General features: G+C 39.8%; 1 protein-coding gene across 1 annotated transcript in view; it reads right to left on the bottom strand.

The window, feature by feature from the left end:
- Positions 1–2,286: 2,286 nt before the first annotated feature.
- The window catches only part of LOC135216427 (long-chain specific acyl-CoA dehydrogenase, mitochondrial-like), a 39,819-nt gene continuing 14,337 nt past the window's right edge, over positions 2,287–27,768 (bottom strand). The window contains exons 4-9 of the mRNA XM_064251785.1: positions 24,011–24,175; positions 12,753–12,984; positions 10,310–10,411; positions 4,992–5,105; positions 4,196–4,323; positions 2,287–2,912 (exon numbers count right to left, since the gene is read on the bottom strand). Coding sequence (XP_064107855.1) covers positions 2,726–2,912; positions 4,196–4,323; positions 4,992–5,105; positions 10,310–10,411; positions 12,753–12,984; positions 24,011–24,175 — 928 coding nt within the window. The 3' untranslated portion in view covers positions 2,287–2,725. The remainder of the gene's footprint in view (positions 2,913–4,195; positions 4,324–4,991; positions 5,106–10,309; positions 10,412–12,752; positions 12,985–24,010; positions 24,176–27,768) is intronic.

The raw sequence follows: 27,768 nt of genomic DNA, 5'->3' as shown, positions 1-27,768 counted from the left end.
TTCCTCCTAACGAGAGAGAGGACGTGAAGCGTCCTCTTCTCTAAAGCTTCTTAGAGGGCGCGAGTCCTTCCGAGAGCTCCAACCTTTGCGCGGGGAGGAGGCGCCTCGGAGGACGAGAAGCAATCCTTCAAGATTCGTGCGCGTGCACGATCTTTAGCATCCTGGGAAGCGTCAACAGGTTCTGCCGAAGGGACGCCAGATCGGTGGGGAGCCCCCGTAACCCGCCTCTTGCGGCTTTCGACATGCCCTCTCCCTGAGTCCTGGGAGTCCGACAGAGGTCCAGGCCTAGAGGCATTATGGGGCCGATCTGACGCCCCCTCCCACACAACAAGGGGCACTACACTTCACAACACTGATTGGAGAGCGAGCACTTTAGTCTAAGATTACTTGATGTAATCCTCTAGCAGACACTTCTTCTAGGCCCGTAAGCCATACCTCAGGGTTAGGCAAAATAAAAATCTACAGGAGGTTAGAAGGTTCATTATTTCTAACTTCTGTTTACTGTGGAGGAAAACTCCTGATTCTAACACGCTCTAAAATGCGTACATGAATCCTACTTCTTCCGTAATCAGTCACACATTACACTAATTACATTGAACTTATGCAAAGAAAACAAGTAAACGCCATATACACTAAGCGAGTGTCTACCGAAAGTTTCCGGTAGCTTCACCATCCCCCATGCAGACAACAAAATCTGAAACTAGGCTAACTAGCCTCAGACATCAAATGCAATGAAAAATTTACGATAGCGTATGCCTAGCCACAAATCCAAGTCAATAATCGTAAGAATAATTAGGATACTTAAGCGGCTAATGAAGTTTCAAAATCCTAGGCGGAGGTCTGTAAACAGTTGTTTACCGACCGGCGACAGAAAAAATATGAATAGAAAATGGGAATAGTTCCTGATATCCGCCTCCCAGCGGCGGGAATGGGTACCACCACCTGGCCGCCCACTGCGTGTGCCGCGAATTTTGAAATTCTGTCGGACTTCGGAGAATACAGCTATATATATCTGTCAGGTAAGTTTCATGAACAAAGTAAGGTTTTCTTAGGATTTTTTATGGTGTTCCGGCTTACAACGTGTCTCAAGAACGGAACGTTACCCGGGGACCGCCTGTATATAGATAATATTACTGCACGTTATATATACAAAACTGTTAAGAACAAATCTTTATTTATAAGTAAATTAATTTTGGGTACTAAAAAAATATTTGCATTAAGAATGGTACCAGCCCAGCATGAGGACAATTAAGTGACGACTACCTTTCCCAGTGGGGGTTTAATCCCAGCTTTGACGTGTTTATGCCCTAAGGTCAGCTTAACACCTGAGATAGGAACTGGCAGCGATGGAAAATATTTTTGCCATGTTTAAGAAAAAAAGTGTTTTTTTTGTAGTTAAAAGCCAGAAAATTATGTGGGCTTTTAATAATTGGCAAAATTTAATTAGAAATCAATTACATTTGCATTGTATAACTTATGCTGCCTTCAAATACCTTACAACATGAGTGGGAATATTTGATTTAGCATCGCCGGTCACCGCCGATGCCCTACCCTTTTTGCCATCAAGGAACCGATAGGGTATATATATAGAACAGCAATTTATCATAGAAAAACTCATATATCATACTGTGTCTATTAACATTTGTTTTTAGAGAACTTTTTTCAGCAAACATCATATTTGCTAGACTTCCCTTTCATGGGGACCATTTTCTATTTACATTATAATACATGCTAAAACATTTATTAAACAGTAGTAGCACAATAAGGCATACAATAAACCTTAAATTATTGTACCACAATATGTTCATATCTCTCTCTCTCTGCAGAGCAAAGGACAGTAACTAAATACAAATGAGAGTGACCCAAGGGTCTCAGACCAATTTAGAGAAAAATTTATCATCCCCCTCAACAAATGACCTCTTTCTCCCCATCCTCCTCCTCATCAATAAACCAACTGGAACCCAAGATTCTCACTGAACCAATCTATACAGTACTCAGCTATTTTATTTCCCCTGGCAGAGCAAAGTATTTTTAACCCTCCCATCCACACAGTGTGCTCTGCACCTTCTTTGGCACCTGTGGTTGAGTGCATGTTCACACCAAGAAAAGTGTGATCAGGGGCATAATGTGCATGATTGAGGATTTAATCTACAATTAAAAATGGAAAACAAAAATTTCATAACAGTGCAAGGACCGTTTGAATGGAAACTCCTCTTCTGTAAAAGTTGAAACTATTATATACCTTCAGTAATTATTTAAGACCCTAACTAGAAAAGATACAGGATATATTTAAGTAAATATATATTTATTATGTATATATACAATAATCAGATAAACTTAAAAATTAATTGCATTGCGTTGTTCTATTAAGTTAAACACTGAACCTAATTTAAAAAACCTGAACATAATATGCATACAGTAATAGTTTTAAAATATGATTTGGTATACACCCTCAACCATTATAGTTAATAATTTATGAGTGACAAAATTATTGCACAAATGTTACAGAATTTACAATCATTTACAGATTTTAACAAGATGATCTGGCGAGTGACTTACTGCACTAATTTGTTGCTGTGAACATGTCCCACAAAAAATATGGACAGACCCTATTAAAAAAAATGAAATGATTCACAATACATTTATCTTTTCCATAAAAACTTAAAATTTTTCACAAACTGGTGGATTAAAATAAATTTCAGTTCACACAGATTACAAATTATACTTAAACTCTTTTGTCAGCAACAATCTGGCGGGATATGAGTTCCTTCATAATTTCATTGGAGCCACCATAAATGGTCTGGACCTTAGCATCTACATAAGACTTACAAATTGGGTACTCCCACATGTAGCCCCAGCCTCCATGGAGTTGAACACACTGATAACCAATACGGTTTTGAAGATCAGACATCCTAGAAAATACAGATCATGGCATGTTAAGAATACTAAGTAATTTTTAAAAAATAAGAACTTAATGTGCTACGCTTAATTCCTATAAAATGAATACAAGCTGCAAAGTACAGTGGTGTATAGGTAGATTATCATAATTCTACCTTATTATTATTCAGTTCATCACCTAATTCAGCACCAATTTAATTGTTCCTGGGTCACTTGCACTTATTAACACAAAAGATTACTGCTCACTTGTCAATAGTCATAAAATTTACTCTTATTTAACCCCATTTATAGCATCATTAAATACAGGAGCATATCCCCTCAATGAGAATGATTGTGTGTGGAGCATATCCAGCCAGCCGCAGATACTTTTAAAAAGATGAAAATGGTGACAGACCAGAATCTGATCTGTATGAATATCTGCTAGTTTTAATTCATATTACTTACATACATATATTTTTGAGAGTGTTCTTTAATGAATACATATTCAAGCAGTTAGGAACCACTACCACAAGGAGACTGGAAAAGTGAGAGACAACACACTACAGATGGGGCTGAAAGACAGCTGAATAGATTCTTTTCTAATGCTTACAAAAGGGAGATGAATCAAACTTGAAAATGGCCACCAGGGCATTTCATGGACATCCAACAGATTGGGAATTTTATTCCATTTAAAGAATAACTAAACAACTAACAGTTTTAGGTTATAAAAACCTGCACTTAATACATATCTCACCTTTATAAAACTTTCTGAATATTTAATATCTCTCACAAGATTACTCTCCACACCACACTTCCTAAACATTGCATACAAATAATTTCTTCCACAACCATCTTCTAAGTTCACTTACACCACAAATCTTTTTTTCTTCTCCTCTCTAACTTTTTACATGACTATTCATTCTCACTATGTATCTCTTTCATGCACTCTCTTCCTAGTCTAAACCCCCACTGCTTTTCTCTTAATCCTTCAGGAAGAATACGTGGTATATTATATACATATACTTACATTCACCTTTACTACTATGAAAAAAAAAAATCTAACCATACAGAGCTCCTGCAAACTCAGAAGAGAAACCAACTAACAAGTTAAGAGGGGAGTTCACAGTGTTCTTTTTTACAAGGTTAATCTATTAATATTATATTATAAAGTACGTACTGTAATGAGTGTTTCTTTTAATTGACATGATTTAGAAGATTTTACTAACCTACTTAACAGTAACTCTTGAACGTCGTTGACAAATGCAAATATTGTTTGACAGCAGGAAAATAGAGATTAGACCTATTGTTTGTTACTTACCAATATTTGTTCATGGATGCCATGCCACCATCAAGCTTTCCATTTGTATGCAAATCAATGCACTGGTCAGTAAACGCACGTCCAACGCAGACCTCGGTCTTTAATTCGGCAAGCTTGTGCTGAATAGTCTATAAAAAAAAAAAACCATAATCAAAGGGTGCATATTTTCTAAGTACGACTAAACATTCTCACTTTTACCAAACTTGAAATTGTATCACTACAATTCCATTATTTAGAACAACTCATATTCATGGTCATCACAAACTCTAGGCACTTCGTTCCTGATTTGAAAGAAAACCCTCCGATGTTTTGCTTAAATATCCTTATACAGTATTTTAACACTAAAACCTAATTCTTAATTATCTTCTGTTTTACATTGCATCAAACAGATTGCCTCCTTATTTATTTTGTTTAATGTAAATGCTTTGAACAAAACGATCACGTGTTTAAGTTGGGTGGGCAAAGCTATTCCGGGAGAGGTGTTTGGTCCCACTGCATGGGATTACGAAACCTAATTTTCAATGATAATTCATATGTACAGTAACACCAATCTTTCTATGGTTATGGGTAAGAATGTTTTCTAACAGATAATGCATTTGTAAAATATCAAGAGCTAATACTTATGTTAGATGCAATGACTTTACAGCACATCATTATACTGGAATTACATTATTAACTTCTAGATAAAGTGCTTTATTGCTATATAAACTGCAAAATATTGGGAAAACATGGGAAAAACTTCTTAGTGTACCATTTTTCTACTATATTTTAATCTATGAAGGAATAGGTTACTCACCTGAAGATTTGACAGTGTCTTCCCAAAAGCTTTCCTCCCACGGAGATAAGCACGAGTTTCCTCAAACTGCCATTCACAGTTGGCACATGACATAATGCCAATGAGAAGTCGTTCCTGCAAGATTATAAAAGTAACAAAACTTAATCTATATTTGCACTATATACTACTTACACGGCCACAAAAAAAATTTGTCAATTTATAAATATATACTTCTCAGAACAGAGAGCAGCTCTAAAGAAAAATAAACACAATATTTACTGCCACATTCATGTCTTGACTACAGGTTCACAATCCCTTATCTGTAACTCTTGGGACCAGCTGAGTTTTGGTTTTTGGATTCTTTTTGGATTTCGGAACTGAAGCTTCACTACCTACTATTGTGCGCAAAACACTGGCATCAACAACAGCAAGTACTGACATAGACTACGGAATCAAGAAACAGCCGTTTGTCAATGCTAGTTATCATAACTAATACATGTTTATTAGTGATCTTACAGTTTTCAACTTGTTAAAAACTTGCTTATGTATTTTTAATGGTGATTCCCATAAATAATAATAAAATCAATTTTTACTCATTCTTCACACATTGGAGGAGGGGTTAAGAAAGTAAGCCACAAAAGTGAAGCTGCTGGTTGTAGCTGTGGCTGATCAAATAAATAATGAACAGGTTGCAAAATGCTTCAGAGGCAAAAAGCAACATCTGAAATTGGCAAATTCACATCTTTATCCCATTTAATTTACTCTATTTTTTATAAATAAAGTAGTTGTACTTTTAACCCACTTTGATAATTTACAAAAGAAATATATCTTGGAATTAAGTTTCATCCAGCAACTAAGGGCAGTGATAATGTTGGTAAAATGCAATCAGCTGATCATTTCCAGGAAGTAAAGAGAACCAGATTGCAAATGTTGCATGATCGCTTTGTTCATGTTTTAGAATATGTTAACATGACAGTAACACATGAAATATAACTGGATAGAGTGAGTAAATCAACTGTCTTATTAACCCTTTACTGCCGACTGGACATATTTTACGTCAACATTTTTTGTCTCTCGTGTGCCGACTGGACGTATTTTACGTCGACTTACAAATTTTTTTTTTTAAATTCGCGAAAAATACTATAAGGCCTACCAGCCTAAAACTTTTGAATCACGCGCCTTGGGGGATGCTGGGAGTTCACGGATGAAGGTGTTGTTTTGTTTACAATCGTTACGCAGGCGCGCAAGCGCGAATTTCTTTCTTGCCGCACTAAAAAGTATCTGTGACACATCTCTGAAATTATGTGCGCATTTTTATGTAGAATACAACAATAAAATACTCATGATTGTAGCTTTTATCAGGTTTGAGATATTTTCATATAAATAACGATAATTGCCAAAATTTCAACCTTCGATCAACTTTGACTCTACCGAAATGTTCGAAAAAAAAACGCAATTGTAAGCTAAAACTCATATATTAGTAATATTCAATCATTTACCTTAATTTTGCAACTAATTGGAAGTCTCTAGCAAAATATTTCGATTTATGGTGAATTTATGAAAAAACTTTTTCCTTATGTCCGCGCTGTAACTCTTCCGAAAAAAATCATACATGCGATTGTGGTAATGTTTGCACCATTTTAAAATTAGCCGTTATATAAAGTTTTTATATATGGAAATGTGCGCAATTTCATGCACAATACAACTAAAAAACAACCCATGGTTGTAGCTTTTATCAGTTTTGAGATATTTTCATATAAATAACGATAATTGCCAAAATTTCAACCTTCGGTCGGTCAACTTTGACTCTACCGAAAATGTAGAAAAATGCAATTGTAAGCTAAAAACGCTTATATTCTAGTAATATTCAAGCATTTACCTTCATTTTGCAACAAATTGGAAGTCTCTAGCACAATATTTCGATTTATGGTGAATTTATGAAAAAAATAACATTTTCTTTACGTCCACGTGGTAACTCTTCCGAAAAAATCATACGTGCGATTGTGGTAATGTTTGCACCATTATAAATTAGCCGTTACATAAAGTTTTATATATGAAAATGTGCGCAATTTCATGCAGAATACAACAACAAATAATTGAAGGTGGTAGCTTTTCTCATTTTTGAAATATTTGCATATAAATCGCCACAAATAGAAAAAAAACCACGTTCGGTCAACTTTGACTCTACCGAAATGGTTGAAAAACGCAATTGTAAGCTAAAACTCTTACAGTCTAGTAATATTCAGTCATTTATCTTCATCTTGAAACAAATTCGAAGTCTCTAGCAAAATATTTAGATTTATGGTGAATTTAAAAAAAAAATCTTTCCTTCCCTCCACGCGCGGATCCTCCGCCACAAATATTTGCTCCGTTTCATATTAGGCATTTCATAGAGTTTTATATATGAAAATGTGCGCAATTTCATGTAGAATAAAACAAAAAATATTTGAAGGTTGTAGCTTTTCTTATTTCTGAAATAATTGCATATCAAAAATATATATATAAAAAAAATTCGACATTCGGTCAACTTTAAATCGTTAGATATGGTCGAAAACTGCAATTGTAAGCTAATACTCTTACAGTATAGTAATATTCAATCATTTGTCTTCATTTTGAAAGAAATTGGAAGTCTCTAGGACAATATTTAGATTTATGGTGAATTTTTGAACAAAATATTTGTTTACGTCCGCGCGTTACGAATTCGTGCATTATTTTGTGATAATATTTTCCCTGTGTTGCTTTTATCGTTTTAAAATGTGTTATATACCAAAATGATCGCAATTTAGTGTACATTACAACGAAAAAAAAAGTAACTTGTTACCTTTAACCGTTTTGCGCATAGCGCGATTTGAATACAATTATATATGAAATTTCGTTTTTGTGCTATCATATATCGCATTATTTATATATGATAATGATAATTTTTTTCATTTCTGATGGTTGCATACTAAACTTCAGCCAATGACAAAAAAAGGAGCCAAAAATGAACTCTTAATCTAGAAAACTAAGCGCGCTGTGATTTTTTGAAAAAAATATTTTTTCCGCTTCCGCGCTCACTCTGAAACACCTCCGGCACACGGGAGACAATTTTTTTTTTACCGCTTCGGCATTTAAGGGTTAACATTATCATTAGTACTGTATTCTCAATACAACTATTATTCAAATGGATATCTGTTGGTGGTTACAACCGGGGCCTCTCTCTCATTATGTACGGTGCCATCCCCTAAAGTTAGGTATTGAAAAGATGCATGTCATGTGATTAGTACAGGTATACAATCCTTTATCAGAAATTCTAAAAACCAAAAACATTTTGCAGAGTCGATCCATAAGGTTGGTAGTTTGGTGTGCTAAAGGCTGACCTGGGTATCTGGGTGTGTGATGCAACTCAGATTATTTTTCTCAAGAAATTCCAAGAAAAGACCTTAGAAAATCCCAAGATATTAAAATAATTGTACATCTCCCAAGCCTTAGATTCTTTCTCTCTCTCTCTCTCTCTCTCTCTCTCAGGAAAACATACTGCTAATTTGAGTCTCTTTAACCAACAGATATTAGTACACTTGCATACAGTGTGTGTGTGTGTGTGTGTGTGTGTGTGTGTGTGTGTGTGTGTGTGTGTGTGTGTGTGTGTTTTCATAATGCTTTAAAATATGTGCAGTATAGTAATACATCTTTGGAATAAAAATTTTTTTGTTATTGTCAGACACGTGAACTATACAGGTTGTGACCAGCAGGTAGACAGTAATTTTTTTGTTATTGTCAGACACGTGAACTATACAGGTTGTGACCAGCAGGTAGACAGTAATGGATTAACATACCTTGACAGATTAAAAGATTAATTTGTTTTGAAGGTATGTCAAATGCAGCATTTGTAAATATATTCTGGAAAAAAAAAAAAATGCTTTTGTTGCAGAAGAACCTCTGAACCAACAATTTTACACTCTGGAGTAACGAGAAGGAATTCGTTCTAATCTTCATGCAATCAATGAAGTGCATTCACTATTAAAAACTATGTAATGTATTCAAAACACACACACATACGTCATTGTCAACTTCATACGCGTAAAGCATTCTTTCTCTTACAGAATACAGCTAAAACCTGACTGGCTGGCTGGTTGCCATGGAGATCTGTTATCCACTTCTGTTCTATCTATAGACTTATGTCATGAAAGCACTAAATTTGAACATTAGAATGATCGTGATTATTTGACTGTTGATGGCAAAAATTTCTCAATAATTTGCTTTATATAACTATTTCTTCTTGAAAACAATAATTTAATAATTTTAACTTTAATTGTATAGTGAAAATCCCACAGTGTCTTAGTGATCAAATGTTTGACTGCAAACTGATGACAACAATGGTGACAATAAAGAACAACCATCTCCATAGAGTCTTATTTATAGTGAAAATTCACAAGTTGAATTCAAGTTCAATTTGTGAATTTGAATTAGAAAGACTATAAAATTATCAGCTTGCAGTCATACATCTGATCACTATGACACAGTGTGGGATTTTTCATACCACTGTATTATTAAAGTTAAAATTATTGTTAAATTCTTTTCAAGAAGAAATAATAATATAAAGCAAATTATTGAACAATTTTTGCCATCAGCAGTCAAATAATCCCAATCACAGTAACATTTAAATATACTATGTATATGTATATTTTGGGGTTTTACCAAATGTTTTTGTTGAAAATATGTATGTGTGAACATATGGTATTAATTGTCCTACTGATTTATTACTGATGATGTTAATTATCTCACATTCATTTAACAGGGTGCAAAACATTTTGGAATAGGTGCAAACGATGTCCAGAAACTAGCAAAATCCCATATTTACTTCTTTTAAATTAAGTAATCCGCAGGATTTAAACCCAATTTTATTAATCTAATATAAAAATCCATCACCAAATTATGTTCCATCTAGCAACTAATGATGATGCTGGTAGCATGCACTAAAACAGCTGAGGATTTGAGTGTAAACAATACCAAATGCAAAAGGGTGTATTATCACAATGTTTATATTCTCTACATAATATGATAACAATATGATAATACATGCAGTCTATACTGTAAGCAAAATTGGTTTTAATTAAATTGTTATAAATTTATCAGTAATTTTTTACTTATGCAAATAATACTGTCCTCCAAAATATATCTTAGGTTTTTAGATCATATACACCTATGCAGAAACATTTAACAATATAAGCTACTTAAAACAACTGTGTGCATCAAACACACTTAGCATAATGCATCATTAACTAACTGATATGCATTCTATTGCATCACAGATGTGAAGAATTCTATATAAAGTTCAAAACCAAGACCTGTTACACTACCTGAGGCAATTCATTCATCAGATAGTAAAACCCATGGCTCTCCTTTCCTAGCAAAGCTGAAGAGGGAAGTCGTACATCATCAAAGAAGAGTTCAGCAGTATCCTGTAAAAATGGAGTTTTAATTTACCTCATGCTACCACACCCTGCTCCAATTTTTTTTTTTATATTCATGTGTTTACATGGACACACAGCAAGGTAAGAAAAAGAACAAACTACAAATCTATCCAATCTCAAAAAACAATTAGAGGTAAGGTATAAGGGACTAAAAACCTAAACATAAATCTTCATTATGACCCCTTAAAAGAACTATCAAAGAGATATACAGTAGACCCTTGACTCACGGACACAATCCGTTCCTAGACCTTGGTCGTGTTCCAAATTGTTCGTGACTCGGAGCTAATTTCCCCATAAGGTTTAATGGGAATAATATTAAATGGTTCTCGACCCCTACGAACCAATATATATTATGTATATTTTGCCTTATTTTACACAGATAATGTAAAAGTCAGTGTAAAAAACCAAAACCTTAATATATCTAATAATATAATTTTAAAATGGTAAACTAACACTATAAAAACGTTTGTAAAGTGAACACTTACTATGACTGGCGAGACTTCTGGCTTGACGGACAAGAGAAGAGGAGGGTGGTGGGTGGGGAGGAGGTTATTGTGCGGAAGGAGACCCTCCCCCATCCAGGTCGGGGAGATCTCGTTCCGGAGATTCAACTCTTCTAGGTTTTTTTGGTGAACGTTTAATCACAAACTTATCCAATGTCTGTTGCCTTTTCCTTCCTTGCATAACTTTTCTGAAATGGCTCATTAATTTTCATTGAGCATATTCACGATCCTGTTCGTAACAATTTTGTCCGGATGATACAATTCAAGGAAGCACTGGACATCATTTCCACTTTTCCAATGCGGCTTTTATCACATCACTGCTGACATCTGTAACTTCCTCCCCAGCCTCCTCTTCGTCAGTTGATTGCTCCCGAGCAAGTTGCTCCTGCTGCTCTTTGTGGAGTTGAACAAGTTCGTCCGCAGTCAAATCTCTGAATGTTCAGCGACCAATTCTTCAACATCTTCGTCGTTGACTTGTAGACCCATACTGTTGCCCATGGACACAATTTCTTGCACAATCTCTGCATCGAAGCCCTCAAAGTCACGGACAGTTACGCACTGGGGCCAAAGTTTCGCCACGCAGAATTTAATGTGCGGTACGTAACTTCAGTCCATGCGTTATCAATGAGGGTTATGCAGTGAAAAACATTAAAGTGCTTCTTCCAAAATTCTTTTAAGGTTAATTTTGTCTTCAGTTACACGGAAGCATCTGGAGAAGAGCGCCTTCGTATATAATTTCTTAAAATTGCTAATGACTTGTTGGTCCATGGGCTGGAGACAGAGGTCGTGTTGGGTGGAAGGAACTTGAACTGAATGAAGTCATGTTCACTGCAGTCAGCCAAGTACGAAGGGTGTGCCTGGGCATTATCCATGATCAGAAGGCACCGCAGGGGTAGCTTGTTCTCTGTTAGGTACTGACTCACGGTCGGCGCAAACACTTCATCAATCCACTAGCCATAAACAAGTTCCGGTGTCACCCATGCGTTTTTTGTATTTTGGCCCTCCACATTACAGGCAGTCTGGCCTTATTTACGTTGTGCTGCTTAAAGGCACGCGGGTTATTTGAATGGTAGACAAGTAGCGGCTTTAGTTTCAAGTCGCCACTTGCGTTTGAGCATAACAAGCGTAAGCCTATCCTTCATTGGCTTGTGGCGGCTGGAGGATGGCTGTTCCCATGGCAACTCAAACGCTCTCACGTACGTGCTGGGCGATTTCGCGCATTTTTCAAATGTTTGTGTCTAAAAATTAGTTTGTGAAACAAAGTGAATTGTTATTTTCCAGAAATTTCCAGCATTTTTCAAATGTTCATGTCTCAAAATTAGTTCATGACCCAAACAGAATTTTTATTTTCCGCATTTTTTTTGTTCGTATCTCAAAGTTAGTTCGTAGGTCAAGGGTGAAATTTTACCTATAATTTTGGTCGGGGATCGAGTTGTACGTGGGTCAATGCGTTCGTGAGTCAAGGGTCTACTGTAGATAGATAGATATAGATATAGATATAGATATAGATATAGATATAGATATAGATATATATAGATATATATAGATATATATAGATATATATAGATATATATATATATATATAGATATATATATATATAGTATATATATATATATATATATATATATATATATATATATATATATATATATATTATTATTATTACTATTAAAAGCCTGAAACACACGTAAATTACCATCAATACTTTTGCATACTGTCATTAATACTTGTTAAGATTTGAATCTACAAATCTGACACACTGGTTGCTATTTGTAAGCAAACATGTACATACGCACAATCAACCTAAACAAGCAACGAAACTAACCTGTGCTTTCATGCCCATTTTTTCCAGTTTTTTCCCTTTTCTGAATCCAGGCATTCCTTCTTCCACAAGGAAAAGGGATATTCCATGAGCTGCTGTCTTTGCACTAGGATTGGTGACAGCAACAACAATAACAACATCACTCATGTAACCATTAGTAATAAAAGTCTTAGAACCGTTCAGAATCCAATCATCCCCATCCTTTTGAGCATTTGTTCTTATACCCTGTAAGTCACTGAAACAAGAGAATATCAAATTAAAGTAATAATATAATGAATGTAACAATAACACAACTTGTATGCTGCTAACTTTCAGAAAAATAAAATTCATTAGAGACGCTCAAACAATTGGTGGCCTTATTAATCTATTCTTCTTTTATAAGTTGGAAGAAATCTTATGTAATGACATTAAAAACAAACACTGATGTCTTTAGAACATCATGGTATGTTATTGTGTAAAACTATTTTCCATATAACAAAATTGACGTGAACGAGACAAAGTGATAAAAAACGTCATATCACCACCATTGATATACATTACCAGTTAAATTTTACAGAAAACATTGGAAACTCACACAATGCTATCAAAAGATAACCTAACAGTTTGAACCATGCAACCTCATTCTCATTGCTTTTGATGTCATTATGTGCATGGGAATCTAATGTCAATGTGTCATTTATCGGTCTACGAAACATCCCTTGCTGAGCAAGAGAAAATTATTGCACTGTTTTCAGTGCAAGTTCCTGTTGGAGAGATATCAAGAAGAAAGCTTAATATACCGCAGAGAATCATTTATAGATGAAACAAATTGTTTAGAGAACGGCAAAGTTTAGAACATGGGCCTAGAGGCAGAACTCCTCGAAGCACCACAAGAGAGCAAGACTATACTGTAAATGTTGCTTAGCAACATTCATTTGTGGATTTTGAATTCTAGCGCCTTGTCACGATATTGCTGAACCAGGAATCATGACTAGTTCTATGCCTATGACTGGTGTCTGATGAATAATTTAGATGGAGAGGAAGAGATTTTTAAAAATACACTTGAAATATTTGATAGGTGTCTAATGAATAAGCACATTTACCTTTGATGGATGAGAGATTTAGTTAGGTTTACTCTTTTTTTGTTGTGTTTTTTTATCAGTGGCCAGTGAATACCACGGATAGGGAGGGAAACAGATTCAACGATGCATGCATTTTTTTCTCTTCAAAACCTTAAGAATACATTTTATTGGGAGATACTTTATTAACACCGGCCTAATCTCCCCATCACTCCCATACGCCACCTTTGCTCTCTTCCACCTCTCAGGCGACTCGATCTGACCTCTCGCTACAGAGTCCATCGCATGAGAGCATCACTAATGATAACGGTTATTTTAAAATTCCCTGCACCGACAACAGAAGCATTAAAATGCATGTTTATAAAATATTTTCTGTTCAAAGTCAATTTATCTTTCATTCCACAAAATATTTGCATACACTCGTGTTAAGCCTTATATGATTGTTGTAGCTATCAAAGAGCAACTCCTGATTAAAGCAGTAGGTTTTTCTTGAGAGAGAGAGAGAGAGAGAGAGAGAGAGAGAGAGAGAGAGAGAGCGAGAGAGAGAGTAGAGAGAGAGAGAGAAGAGAGAGAGAGAGAGAGAGAGAGAGAGAGAGAGAGAGAGAGAGAGAGAGATAAGACTTAAACGAGAACATCACCTTTCATATTTCTTATCCTTTCAGCTACTTACAATATGCTTATGGTAGTAGGTCTAGCCATACATGTGAAATTAATCTTAATTAATTTCTATTTATAAGAAATGAATAGCTACAGAAAGATCAACCCAAAAAACTTCAATGAAAGTAAGCCTCTCTTAATATATTCGTCAGTTTTAAGACTCCCACAGCTTTCCAATGTGTCCAGACGAAACAGGATGATATGCAAGGAATTCAATAAAAAAATAAAAGACTGAATTATATTAGTTTGATTTTTCATGATTGCCTTTTGACTTTGAATAGCTAGGTCTGAGTAAACTATGTTAAGAAATTATGAAAAGGATAAGAAAAAAGGAGAACATGGCCAATAAAACAAGAATAATGGAAATAATAAAATAAAGCATATTAATATAGATACTGCCGATTTAAATATTGATTCACATTACGTATCTAAGAGTATACTGCTGAAAATAGACCTAGGCTAATCATGTGTGAAAATCAGAAGTCTAAATGTGTCATGCAAATTATTTTATTGATCAAAGGACAAAATTAGTTTAATTAAACATCGTTATTAAAGAATGTTAACGCCTTCATGTATTATTTATTGGCTGTAGGAGATGAAATGACAACACCCCCGTGCGGTACGATACATTGGGTCAGGACTCGAGCGGCAGCAAAGCCAACTCCAAAATGCTTATGCTGTCACAAAGCTAGAGTTGAGAATAAAATTAGAATTCGTGGACCCATTGGTATATATTTTCCTTACTTTGCAAAATAATTATCTTTAATCTGTTGAATAAGTCTACTCAATTCTAATAAATTTATTCCAAGTAAATATAGCACATTTGAAAGGAAATATTATTTATTGTTAAGTAAATAATCTGGCACCTGCATATGGCAATATTTCCATAACAAACAATGAATTAAGAAACTATGCCAATTCTTTGTGGGCTGACTGTACCTCCATCTTATCAGTCTGATATAATTTATCAACATAAAAAATACCAAATATTAAAAAGGAATTAGTATTCTTCCTAGGATACAAACTTACATTTCCATAGATGGAGTACTTAATGCAAGGAATGTTGCTATCTACCGACCTGACTAGAAAACAAAAACCTCCTGGGTAGGCCTATGAGTCACCCGTGACCAGAGATGGGTTAACTCTACCATTTTGTAAATCAGCCTGTCTGCAGTGCTGCACACCTGACTGAGAGAGATTTCAACCTGAGGAAAGCATGGATTCCTACCCTATGAAAAAACAAATTCTTTTTTAAAATTTGGTATTTGTTCTGACACGAATAAAAAACCTATGATTTCATAGATGGAGCCTCACCAAAATGTGGGAGGGCAATCTATCTGGAGTGGCAGTTGGGTGTGTCCTGAACTGCCAGTGCCCCACCTCTCAGTGCCTACAAATCTTCCTCCTATGCTCAGGTCACCAACAAAAAACAGGACTAGGCTCTACTTGTACTCGTCACACCACGATGGATGATACCTCGTCTCCTGTTGGGTAGAACCTTCCTTACCTTAGGGGTTTGATGCTGTTATACTACCTGCAGAGCTGCTACTACTGGGCCCAGGGTGGTGAAGGTAACCAAAGATTTGTGGGCCAAGTCCTACTGATAGGGCAACTGTCACCTCCACATTTCCCCCTTTAGGACCTCTTAAGATGGAATGGCCACGGTGGGGCCTATGCCTCCATTGCCATGGGCTTCAATTTTTGCCAGGGTATGTTTGTAATCTCCCTAGGGCATGTATGCACAGAGACTGACTTCTCTCAGCCAGAAGGAGATGGTATTCCTGGAGACTTCTCTCTTCTCACAACCAATACTTAAGAAAAGCCTTCAGCGGGTGGGTCTGTGAGAGGCTGTAAACTTCAAGTACAGCCTATAAGCTCTCTGGGAAAGGAAAGAAAAGAAAAGAAAAGGGGAAAAAAAAAAAAAAAAAAAAAAAAAAATCTGGGAAAAACTCCAAGGATAAGGAGGAGGACCACCCCATGGCGTGTGATGATGTATAGCACGGCATGTATTGTTTGTTTGTATGGTGTTTTTATGTTGCATGGAACCAGTGGTTATTCAGCAATGGGACCAACGGCTTTACTTGACTTCCGAACCATGTCGAGAGTGAACTTCAATCACCGGAAATACACATCTCTGACTCCTCAATGGAATGCCTGAGAATTGAACTTGCAGCCACCGAGGTGGCAGGCCAAGACAAAATTGACCACGCCACTGAAGCGCTTAGCAGGGGCAATATAGTTCCCAGCTCTCTTGGCCAATGTGGGAAAGAAGAGATCAGGAAGGCAGTTTTCAACATCAGATCTCTGTCAGGCACTTTCTTTAAGGGTTGGAGGGGAAGATGTTTCCAGGAAGAGAAGAACTTGGTAATATCCCACTCCAGAGGTCTTGACTCCCTTGGTGGCACTTCACTACATAGTGCCTGATGACAATGGACAGTTCCTAGTTATTTGAAAGATCTATTTCCCTTTGCCTAAGACATGGGCCAAGAATGTTCTGTGGCCTTAGATTCATGTGATGGAGGGGGATCTTCTCACACAGCAGCAGCAGGAAGTTTGCTGTATCCCCCACACTGGCCTTGAGTGGATTTAGTCACTCTCACGGCACCAACTGCAGAAGACTGTCTGTTTTCCCTAATACACCCTGGGCGATGAAGGTCTAAAGGTGTCTACGAATGCCTTGGCAAAATGCTTTGAAAAACCTTTCTTTCCCAGAAGTTACTGAATAGTCTCCCACCATGAAGCCAAAGGGAGCCTACTTCTTGAATGTTACCTCCCATTGTGCTCCAGAGCCAGAAGACCAAAGATCTTGGGTAGTTCCTTTGGTACATCTACTGGAAGGTGGAATGTGTCTGCACATCACTCCCCTACAGCCACAGGGGTACTATCGACATAATTACTGGATGCCCTCACGGAATGGGGATGTGCAGCCATGCATTCTGCAGGGTATACTGACACTTTGCTTCTTTATAATGGAAGCCAGGAATGACTGGGGTGTTTCCTTGGGTAGTTTCCTGGGAGGACCTGCTGAGATCTTTGGTTGCATTTGTTGCCGCTCTCTCTTGAAGCATAAGGATTGGGGAGGAGGGGGGCAGAGCAGGAAGAGGGCCGGTAATGAAATGAGCTGCAGTCCTGGACAGATCTGTTCCTCGGAAAAAGCTGATGAAAAACAGGGCACACGAGGCTTGACTATACATTCCTTTTAATCCAGAAACAAAATATATAAAAGAATCTACCCGAGGTTGAGAAAATCTAAATGGGTTTTATCAACATATTTATGGGATATTTCTTCAACATTTCAAAGATTAGCCATGATTATGAAAGTTAGTTTCTATATATTAGCTGTGATTACGATAACTAGCTAACATATGTATACAGAAATCATGCATGAAAATATGAAGTTTTTATGTTAAAACAAAGTTTAATGTACTATACTTACCTGGCAGGTATATATATAGCTATATTCTCTGTTCCACCTGGCAGAAATTTCAAATCTCGCGGCAAACGCTAGTAACCTATTAGTAGTTCAGGATACCACCACCCCGTTACCGTGGCGCTAGCGCCAGGAACCGTTCCCACTTGAACCAGATTTTTCTCTGACCCTGTCTCCTGAGGGGAGGAGGGTGGGCATTAAATTATATATACCTGCCAGGTAAGTATACATTAAACTTTGTTTTAACATAAAAACTTCATTTTAATGTATGACACTTACCTGGCAGGTATATATAGGTATAGCTGATTGACACATTTGGAGGTGGGTCAAAGACAGCAACATTATTAGAGTATAAAATATTATTAAAATAATATTAAAACTCTGGTAGCTGACTTCATAGGTCCTGCCTCTCAGTCTGCTTAAACCTTAGGAGCTCTCAACAAGGAAGTGTCCTGTATGTTGAAGAAGCTAAGACTGGAACTGACAACTGGGCGTGACCAGTGTTGACAGAACCCTACAGCCCTCTTATGCCACGGCATTCAAGCTTAGTAATAGATCAGTACCTGAACTACACACACACACCATACCAATATAAACCAAACCAGACTGAAAAAAGTAAACACACTTTTCTCAGACTACCAATAAGCACAACACCATCACCTGATAAAATACTAGCTTAAAAGAAGGTTATGGGGTGGTAACTCCTTTGCCCAATACTGTACCCGAGGACACGTATGGACCTAGCGTCTGACAATTATCAAAGGTTGTCTGAATATCCCTCAGATAATGAGACGCAAATATTGAATTCGTTCTCCAAAAGGTCGATTCAATAATTTCCTTGAGGGCTAAATTCTTTTTAAACGCCAATGAAGTCGCAACTGCCCTGACTTCATGAGCCTTCACTTTCAAGATACCGAAGGTCTGTTCTTGACACAACATGTGAGCTTCTCTAATTAACTCTCTCATAAAGAAAGCTAGAGCGTTCTTTGTCATGGATCTACTGGGGTCTTTGACTGAGCACCAAAGAGCATCAGAATTCCCTCTAATCTCTCTTGTTCTTTCAATGTAGAATCTTAATGCTCTCACTGGGCAGAGGACTCTTTCTTGCTCATGTCCCACTAACTCAGATAAACCCAAGACATCAAAGGATCTTGGCCGGCCAAGGATTCGCAGGGTTCTCATTCTTGGCCAAAAAACCTTCCTGGAATGAACACACTGCATTACCATGTCTCCATCCCACTTTCTTTTAAATGGCCTGAAGCTCACTAGCTCTTTTAGCCGTTGCCAGAGCGACTAAAAAGATAGTCTTCTTAGACACATCTCTCAGAGAGGCTTTCTCTAAGGGCTCGAATTTACTCGAGGTTAGATGCCTCAAGACAACATCGAGGTTCCAAGCAGGAGGCCTGCATTGTGGCTGTTTCTTAGTACCAAATGACCTAATCAGATCTCTAAGGTCCAAATTATTAGAGATATCAATATCTCTGTGTCTAAACACTGAGGTCAACATACTCTTATAGCCTTTGATTGTAGACACTGACAATCCTAAATCCTTCCTTAAGTATAGAAGGAAGTCTGCGATTTGGGTCACAGAGGTACTGGATGAAGACACTTTCCTCTTCCTACACCACTTCCGGAAATTTTCCCACTTCGACTGATATACTGCGATTGTGGAGGTTCTTCTGGCCCTAGCCACATCACTGGCCACCTCTCTAGAATATCCCCTCGTTCTGACAAGACTTTCGATAGTCTGAACGCAGTCACCCCCAGAGCGAGGGTATTCTTGTGAAATCTGTCTAAGTGGGGTTGTCTGAGTAAATCTACTCTTAGAGGAAGAGTTCTTGGTGTATCTATTGTCCATTCCAGTACCTCTGTGAACCAACTTTGGGCCGGCCAAAACGGAGCTATTAAGGTCATCCTCGTTCCTTGGCTCTCCCTGAATTTCTTCATAACTTTCCCCAGTACTTTGAATGGTGGAAAAGCGTAAACATCTAGGTTTGTCCAGTCCATCAGGAAGGCGTCGACCGCCACTGCTTCCTGATCTGGAACCGGAGAGCAATAAGTTGGTAATCTTTTTGTTCTGGCTGTCGCAAAAAGATCTACTACCGGACGGCCCCACAACTTCCACAGGCTCTGACATACCTCCAGGTGCAACGTCCACTCTGTCGGTAGAAGTTGTCCTCTTCTGCTCAACATGTCCGCTCCCACATTCTTCTCCCCCTGGATGAACCTGGTGAGCAGAACAACATTTTTCTCTTCCGCCCAAAGTAGAACTTCCTTTGCCAGCATGTAGAGGGGATAAGAATGAGTCCCTCCTTGTTTGCGGATGTATGCCAGAGCCGTGGTGTTGTCCGAGTTGATTTGCACTGTCTTTTCTCGAATAAACTCTCTGAAGTGCTTCAAGGCCAAGAAAATCGCCATCAGTTCCTTCCTGTTTATGTGCCAACTTGTTTCTTCCTCGCTCCAAAGACCCGACACCTCCTGAGGGCCTAATGTCGCCCCCCAACCTGCGTCCGACGCGTCGGAAAACAAGATGAGGTCTGGGCTCTTCTGTTGAAGCGACATCCCTTCTGCTAACCTGCCTGGGGTTAGCCACCAACTTAATTCCTCCTTCACTTTGACAGGAATTAGAAACTGGATTTGCCCCCAGGGCTCTCGGAGATGTTGCGAGAGGAGGTTTCTTTAAGAAGGGAATTTTGTACCCTTCCCGAGCTATGTTTGAAGGCCCCCACCCCAGGGCCAGGGATCGAATTCTGCCATCATGTTGCTGCCAAACTTCCCAAAATTCTTGAAGTCTGGCTCCTACTGCTGTCTGGAGGACTGAGTTCTCATTGTTTAGAGGTAGTTTTGGCTCCTCTTTTTGTTGGTACTCTCTTGCCTCTAAAGGCGGGTCGTGCAAACGTTCTGCCTCGAAAGGGCTGTTGAGAAGGCCTTGTTTGAGGGCTAAATTCTTTTGGAGTTTTCTTCACCAACTTGGATGGTAAAAACTTCCTTACCGATGAAGAGAGCAAATCTTGAGTGGCCTTCTGCGAAAGCGCCAGAGCTATATCCTTAATAACCTCTGACGGAAACAGCTGGTTAGAAAGGGGTGAGAACATCAATTCTGATTTCTGTGCGTTGGAAACGCCTTTAGAAGCGAATGAGCACAAAAGCGACCTCTTTTTCAAAACTCCTGCTGCGAACAATGAAGCCAGCTCATTTGCTCCATCTCTGAGAGCCTTGTCCATGCAGGACATAATGCTCTTAGCCACTTCCATATCCTGTTCCTTTTCATCTTCTAAGGAATTTCCCAACGCTCCCAATGACCAATCTAGAAAATTGAAGACTTCGAAAGTCCTAAAAATTCCCTTAAAAAGATGTTCCAACTCGGACGAAGTCCACCAGACCTTGGCCGAATGCAACGCCTGTCTGCGCGAACTGTCCACTATACTGGAGAAATCCCCCTGGGAGGAGGCAGGTACTCCCAGGCCAAGACTTTCTCCAGTAGCGTACCATACCCCAGACTTAGATGGCTAACTGGCTTCTGGGGGAAAAGCGAAAGAGGATTTCCCCACTTCTTTCTTGTCCTTCAGCCAGTTATTCACTCGTTGTAAAAACGCCTTCTTTGGCCGAAATCAACAGAGTCATCTTGAGAAAAGAGGACTTCTTAGGAGTCTTAGTTTACTTTAGAAAACTGAGATCATGGGGAGGGGATACAGGAGCCGTAGGCTGAAATTCCCCTTCGAAAATAGACAGCAGACGTGAAGTAAGGATCTTATAATCCTAAGACGGTTCGACATTCTTCTCTTCAACAAAATCCACTTCTTCTGCTGAAGAAATGTCTTGCAGATCACTATCGTTGTGACGCTTTGCTGATGGATTAATGTCCTGCCGCCTGCGTCCTGTTACCAACGAAGTCTCTGCGTCCTGCTGTCTGTGTTCTACAACCGTAGAAAAATCGATGTGCTGCCGCTTGCGTCCTGCGTCCATCGTAAACACGTCTGCTTCCTGCCGCCTGCGGTTCCGCGTCCTGTTTCTTCCGAAACAATCTTCTTCTTCCTGCGTCCTGGAACACTACGCGATCGCCCATCTTCGTAGCGCCCGTGCGTCCTAAATCCTCGACAGGCAAACACTTGTCGTCCGTCTTCTTGGAAGACTTAACGGGAAGGAAATCGTCCTTACGCCTTGCAGGTCCTTGCAAAGGAGCGTCCCATGAATCGACGAGAACTGCAAGCTTCGACTGCATTTCTCTTAAGAAATCCTTCGTACTATCTTCCTGACGAACAGCCGTAGGAGGAGGAGGAAGATGAGAAGGACTAGGACGCAAAGGAGAACGATCTTGGACTCTACCCGAAGGAGAGAGAAGAGGAGAGGAAAAACAAGAGGACTGGGGGGAGTCTCTTGACGAAATCCAGGAACGTACGGGCCGTACCGAGACTTCTTTCGATCGCACAATTTTCTTCCTCTTGGTCGGAACCACGTCCTCGTCCGAGGAAGACAAAACCTCCGGGCTGCTCCAAGCTTCACGATCTTGAGCACGTCGATCATGAGTAGTCGATGTCCTTAACGTCCTCTTGAGGGGGCGAGACACTACCGAGTACCGATGTTCGCGCTCTGATGCCGAACCATCAGAGGACGCACACATCCCAGTTACGCCTTTTCTGTGGCGAACTGCAACAGCCTGGGATCTTACAACAGGACTGTCCGAAGGGACGCCTGACCGTGGTAAAACCTCTCTCGCCTCCCTTCGACTGTCGACATGCCTTCTCCCTTGGGTCTGGGAGCTTGACAGAGGTCTAGGTCTAGGAGCACGACAGAGACGATCAGACGCCCCCTCCACTACACTTTCACTGACATCAAAAGCACTCACTTTATCCGTAAGGCGCTGTAATTGGTCTCCCATGGACGCAAGGGCAGCGAAAACCTTTACAATCTGTGTATCGTTCGTGCCCTCCGATACAGCAGCGTGCGCAGGAGATACCTGGGGAGAAGGAACTACCAACTCTACGTTAGAAGGAGCTGGAGAGGAAACACATTCACTCCTTTTACTAGAAGTATTCGACCTCTCACTACGAGAAACAGATCTCCTTACACGATCTTTCTCAAGCCTTTCAACATATTTCATAAATATCTTCCACTCCTTCTCTGACAAATTCTCACACTCAACACACCTACTCTTCCAAGTACACACATTCTCTCTAAACTTCTTGCAAATGGTATGAAGGTCGACCGAAGCCTTCGGCAACCTTACCTTACACCCCTCTTTCACACAAATTCTAAACATACTACCAGTGTCAGACATCTTCCAAGAACAATCCAAAGCGAATGCCAAGCTAACGTTTCCCAAAAAATCCATGAAAAGTCAGCAACGAGAAGAAAATCCTAGCAGGGAACCACCAACAATGTTGCCGGTTCGGCTGGCAGAAAAAATCTGGTTCAAGTGGGAACGGTTCCTGGCGCTAGCGCCACGGTAACGGGGTGGTGGTATCCTGAACTACTAATAGGTTACTAGCGTTTGCTGCGAGATTTGAAATTTCTGCCAGGTGGAACAGAGAATATAGCTATATATATACCTGCCAGGTAAGTGTCATACATTAAATTGTAAAGTAACCATCATGTATGAGAAATTGTAAAGTAACTTAAGTCGACGGGCAGAACCAGTTCAGTTTCAGGGAATCCCTTCTCATCCACACCCCCTTCAGAGGGGAGGGAGGTAGGATGAAACCCCATTACAAACCATCTTAGGAGGCCCCACAATAACCCTGCCAAGTTTCATGCCCATTGGATCAGCCTTTTAGCTGTGACTGAATGACAGACGGATGGACAGACATTACGCCCATTATAGTAAGATTAGTTGACATTTTATATGAAAGTTAGTTTCCAAATATTAACTGTGATTATGATACTTAGTTGACATTTTATAGGCTTATTCAAGAGCTGAATTCAACTAAATCACTTTTACTTATGCAAAAATTTTATATGAGCTTGTACTGTATTAACCTTTTTTTTGTTTCTTAACCTATTAGCATAATATATCTCTAATTTGGCCACAATGCACTGTAACCAAAGCACTAATTCAACTAATGAACCATAGTAATAATTTCTGGTACAGTAACCTAATTTCATTATGTGAGACTCACCTCCCAGCACCTGGTTCAGTCATAGCAATGGCACCAATCTTGCGACCAGCCACCATGTCAGGAATTAGTCTTTCAATCTGCTCTTGTGTGCCATAATGGGTTATGTAAGGCATGACAATTTGAGAATGAAGAGCGAATCCTGGACCAGAGCAATTAACGTATGACCTGAAAAAAGTATTATATTGTTAAAGCATATCAAGGTTATATAAATTAATATTTTCAGTTTTAGGAATACAAAGCATTTATCACTATGATTCCTCTCCCTTCCGCCACTTAAGTTACTTAATTACTTTACGTATTTTGCATAAAAAATTACATTTTTTATTTTAATGAAAAGTTTATTATAAAAACCAAGGTTTTATGAAATGACAAATTTTTAATCAATTTACATTTTTCATAGCCAATAAACCTTCGGTCTTTACATTAGGATAATCTACGCCAGTTGGAAGCCAATTACAAAACAATCACAGATTGTAAATAATAATAATAACAATAAAATCACAATGTCGAAAATTGTATTTTTCCTAACTATACAAACCTGAGGTCCTTTAACAATAGGAATGTAACTTAGCAGCAGTTGAACCGGTCGTAAGCTTCGAACCAGGGGGTTCGGTAGTTAACTGCTTGTCTGGCAGTAGGTTGGTCAGCGCGACTAAGAGGAGAGGAGTCACTTTGCTTTAGGCCCAGGAAAAAGCAGAGTGAGGGGTGGCATGAGGTGGGACTATGTGTAAAGGACCTCAGGTTTGTATTGTTAGGAAAAATACAATTTTCGACAAATTGTGATTTGTTCCGATACATATACAAACCATAGGTCCTTTAACAATAGGAAGACTCACTTATTGGTGGGTGGAATCTGAGTCTTATGAACAGACTGGTGTTCGTCCGACCTTGGTTCCCTCCCTGGTCGTAAGAGCATAGGGAGGGATCCTAGCCTCTGCCCAGCTGATCGGGGTGTGCACCACAGGATCAGTGGTCAGACCTCTGGACCAAATTTGTAAGAGGGAGATCAGTGTACCTCTTATAAATAGCAAACAAGAACTAGTTCCTCCTTCAAGAGCCAAAATGAAGTCATGGGTTTGTCTCTTGTTGGCCTCCACTCCCCCCCTTGTAGGGGAGTGGTGGATAAACACTCCTATCCCTACTGAAAGGGATAGGATGGAGCTCAGTCGTGTAGCTTACCTGAATTTGCTTCCTGTTCAGCGTAGTGACGACCGCGGCCCTCTGCCCACAGGTAGAGGGGGAAGAAAGAGGGAGTAAGAGAAGCCAGTCACACACTCTTTCACTCGTCCATTCGTGCAGTCACACAAGGATGCGATGCTGTTCTGTCCACTTGGGTGCTGGGTAAGCTACACAACTTGTTGAGCAGCCACCATGGGTCCCAAGGAAAAGGTGTCCAAGGACCTGTGGGCAATATCCCTAAGGCAGAAGGAAGTAAAGGTGGTCTAGTTAGCCCAAAACCCCTGCCTTCAGAACCTGCGCCACGGAGTTCTTGCGGAACGCAAGGGTTGGAACAATACCTCTGACTTCGTGAGCTCTCAGACGAAAGGTACGGGTGTCGTCACTACCATCCACGTCGTACGCCCTCCTGATCACCTCACGCAGCCAGAAAGTGTGTTCTTGGAAACCCCTGTGCTAACAAAGAAGCGTCGACACTCAGGCCTGAGGTGCCGAGTTCTCTTAAGATAGTGCCGTAGTGCCATCACAGGACAAAGCAGCATCTCATCCGCATCGTTATCAGTGAAGTCCTTCAGGGAGGGGATGGTGAAAGACTCTAACCGGTCGTCAGGGACCGAAGGTTTATGGGCATTAGCTTCGAAGTTCGGGACGAAATCAAGCGTCACGGATCCCCATCCCCTGGAATGCTTGACGTCGAAGGAAAGACCACAGAGTTCCCCTACTCTCTTCGCCGATGCCAGGGCCAGCAGGAAGAGGGTCTTGAGGGTCAGATCCCTGTCTGACAACTCTCGTTCTTTTGAAGAGGAGGGATCCACCACTTCAAATGATCTCTTACCTCTTGTGGAAGTTGGAAGATGTCCGAGAGTTGTCCCGTCTTCCAACTCCACACCTCTTTCAGGAAAAACTGAAGAGGGCGAAGGTGAAGCCTCCCCAGAGAGAAGAACTTTTCTAGTGAGGACAGGGTCCCTAAAAGGCTCAGATAATCCCTCGCTGAACTGTTCTTTCTCTCTAAGAAGCTCGAGATTCTCGACAAACCTCGAGTGATTCTTTCTCGCGAAGGATATACTCGAAAACCCCGAGAATCCATCTGAATCCCCAGATAGACCAAGTTCTGGCTGGGGATCAGCTGTGACTTCTCGAGGTTGACGAGCAATCCCAGCGAATCTATCATGTTCCTTGTTACTAATAAGTCCTCCAAGCACTGAATCTCCGACTTGGCCCTGATCAGCCAGTCGTCCAAGTAGAGGGAGATGTTTATTCCCTCTAGGTGAAGCCATCTTGCCACATTCGCCATCAGGTTGGTGAATACTTGCGGAGTTGTAGACAGACCGAAGCACAGAGCCCTGAATTGAAAAATCTTGTCTCCTATTACAAAACGAAGATATTTCTTTGACAAATCAGGTGAATTGGAACGTGGAAATATGCGTCTTGCAAGTCCAGAGAGACCATCCAATCTCCTGGACGAAGAGCCGACATTACTGAAGCGGACGTTTCCATGCGAAACTTCTTTTTCTGAACATAGCGATTCAGAGCGCTTACGTCCAGAACTGGTCTCCACCCCCCCGATGCCTTTGGTACTAGAAAAAGGCGATTGTAAAATCCTGGGGAGTGTGGATCCTGTACAAGTTCGATGGCCTCCTTTTCCACATTTGTTCCACCATTTGTAGGAGAGTTTTTCTCATTACAGGGTCTCTGTACCTCGCTGATAGTTCCCGAGGCGTAGATGTTAGGGGAGGGCTGTTCTCGAAGGGGATTACATATCCCTTCTTTAGGACCGACACTGACCAAGGGTCGGCTCCCCTTTTTGCCCATACTCCTGCAAAGTTCAGGAGTCTGGCTCCCACTGGTGCTTGAAGGAGTAACAAGTCATTTGGATCTTTTGAAAGGCCTAAAGGAAGACCTTCCTCTCTTGTCAGAGCTCTTCTTTCTGGCAGGGGGACGAGCCGCTGTACCTCCACGAAAGGGCTGCTGAGGAGGACGAGAGTCCTTCTTAATCGCCGATACTACAGGGCGTCTTTCTTGACGTTTGTGTTAGTAGGTCTTGTGTGCCTTCTCAGTTAGCGAGCGAGATATATCCTTCACTAACTGAGAAGGAAACAGATGATCCGATAGAGGGGCGAACAATAAAGCAGTCCTCTGGCTCGGAGAAACCCCTTTTGATAAAAGGGATCCATAAACTGATCTCTTTTTCAGGAGACCAGCACCAAAAAGGGACGCCACTTCTCCCGAACCGTCCTGTACTGCCTTGTCCATGCAAGACAGGACGCTATGGAGAATCTCTGGGTTCTTAAGAAACTCCGGATCTTTAGACTTGTTGGCCAGAACTCCGAGTGACCAATCCAGAAAGTTGAACACCTCTAAAGTGACAAAAAGTCCCTTTAGAAAGTGGTTCAACTCCGAAGTGTTCCACGTCGCTCTGACCGCGATCCTAAGGCGTGACGTCTAAGAGGCCTCCTCACTAAATTGGAAAAGTCCGCATCTGCAGAGGCGGGCAGAGAAAGACCCATAGTCTCTCCTGTTCCATACCAAATACCTCTCTTTCCATGTAGTTTGGAAGGAGGCATGCAGAATACCGTCTTTCC

This window comes from Macrobrachium nipponense, chromosome 6 (assembly GCF_015104395.2).
Source record: "Macrobrachium nipponense isolate FS-2020 chromosome 6, ASM1510439v2, whole genome shotgun sequence".
Classification (NCBI taxonomy): domain Eukaryota; kingdom Metazoa; phylum Arthropoda; class Malacostraca; order Decapoda; family Palaemonidae; genus Macrobrachium; species Macrobrachium nipponense.
The sequence above is the reverse complement of the archived record's forward strand: the minus strand, read 5'-3'. Positions and strand labels throughout refer to the sequence as shown.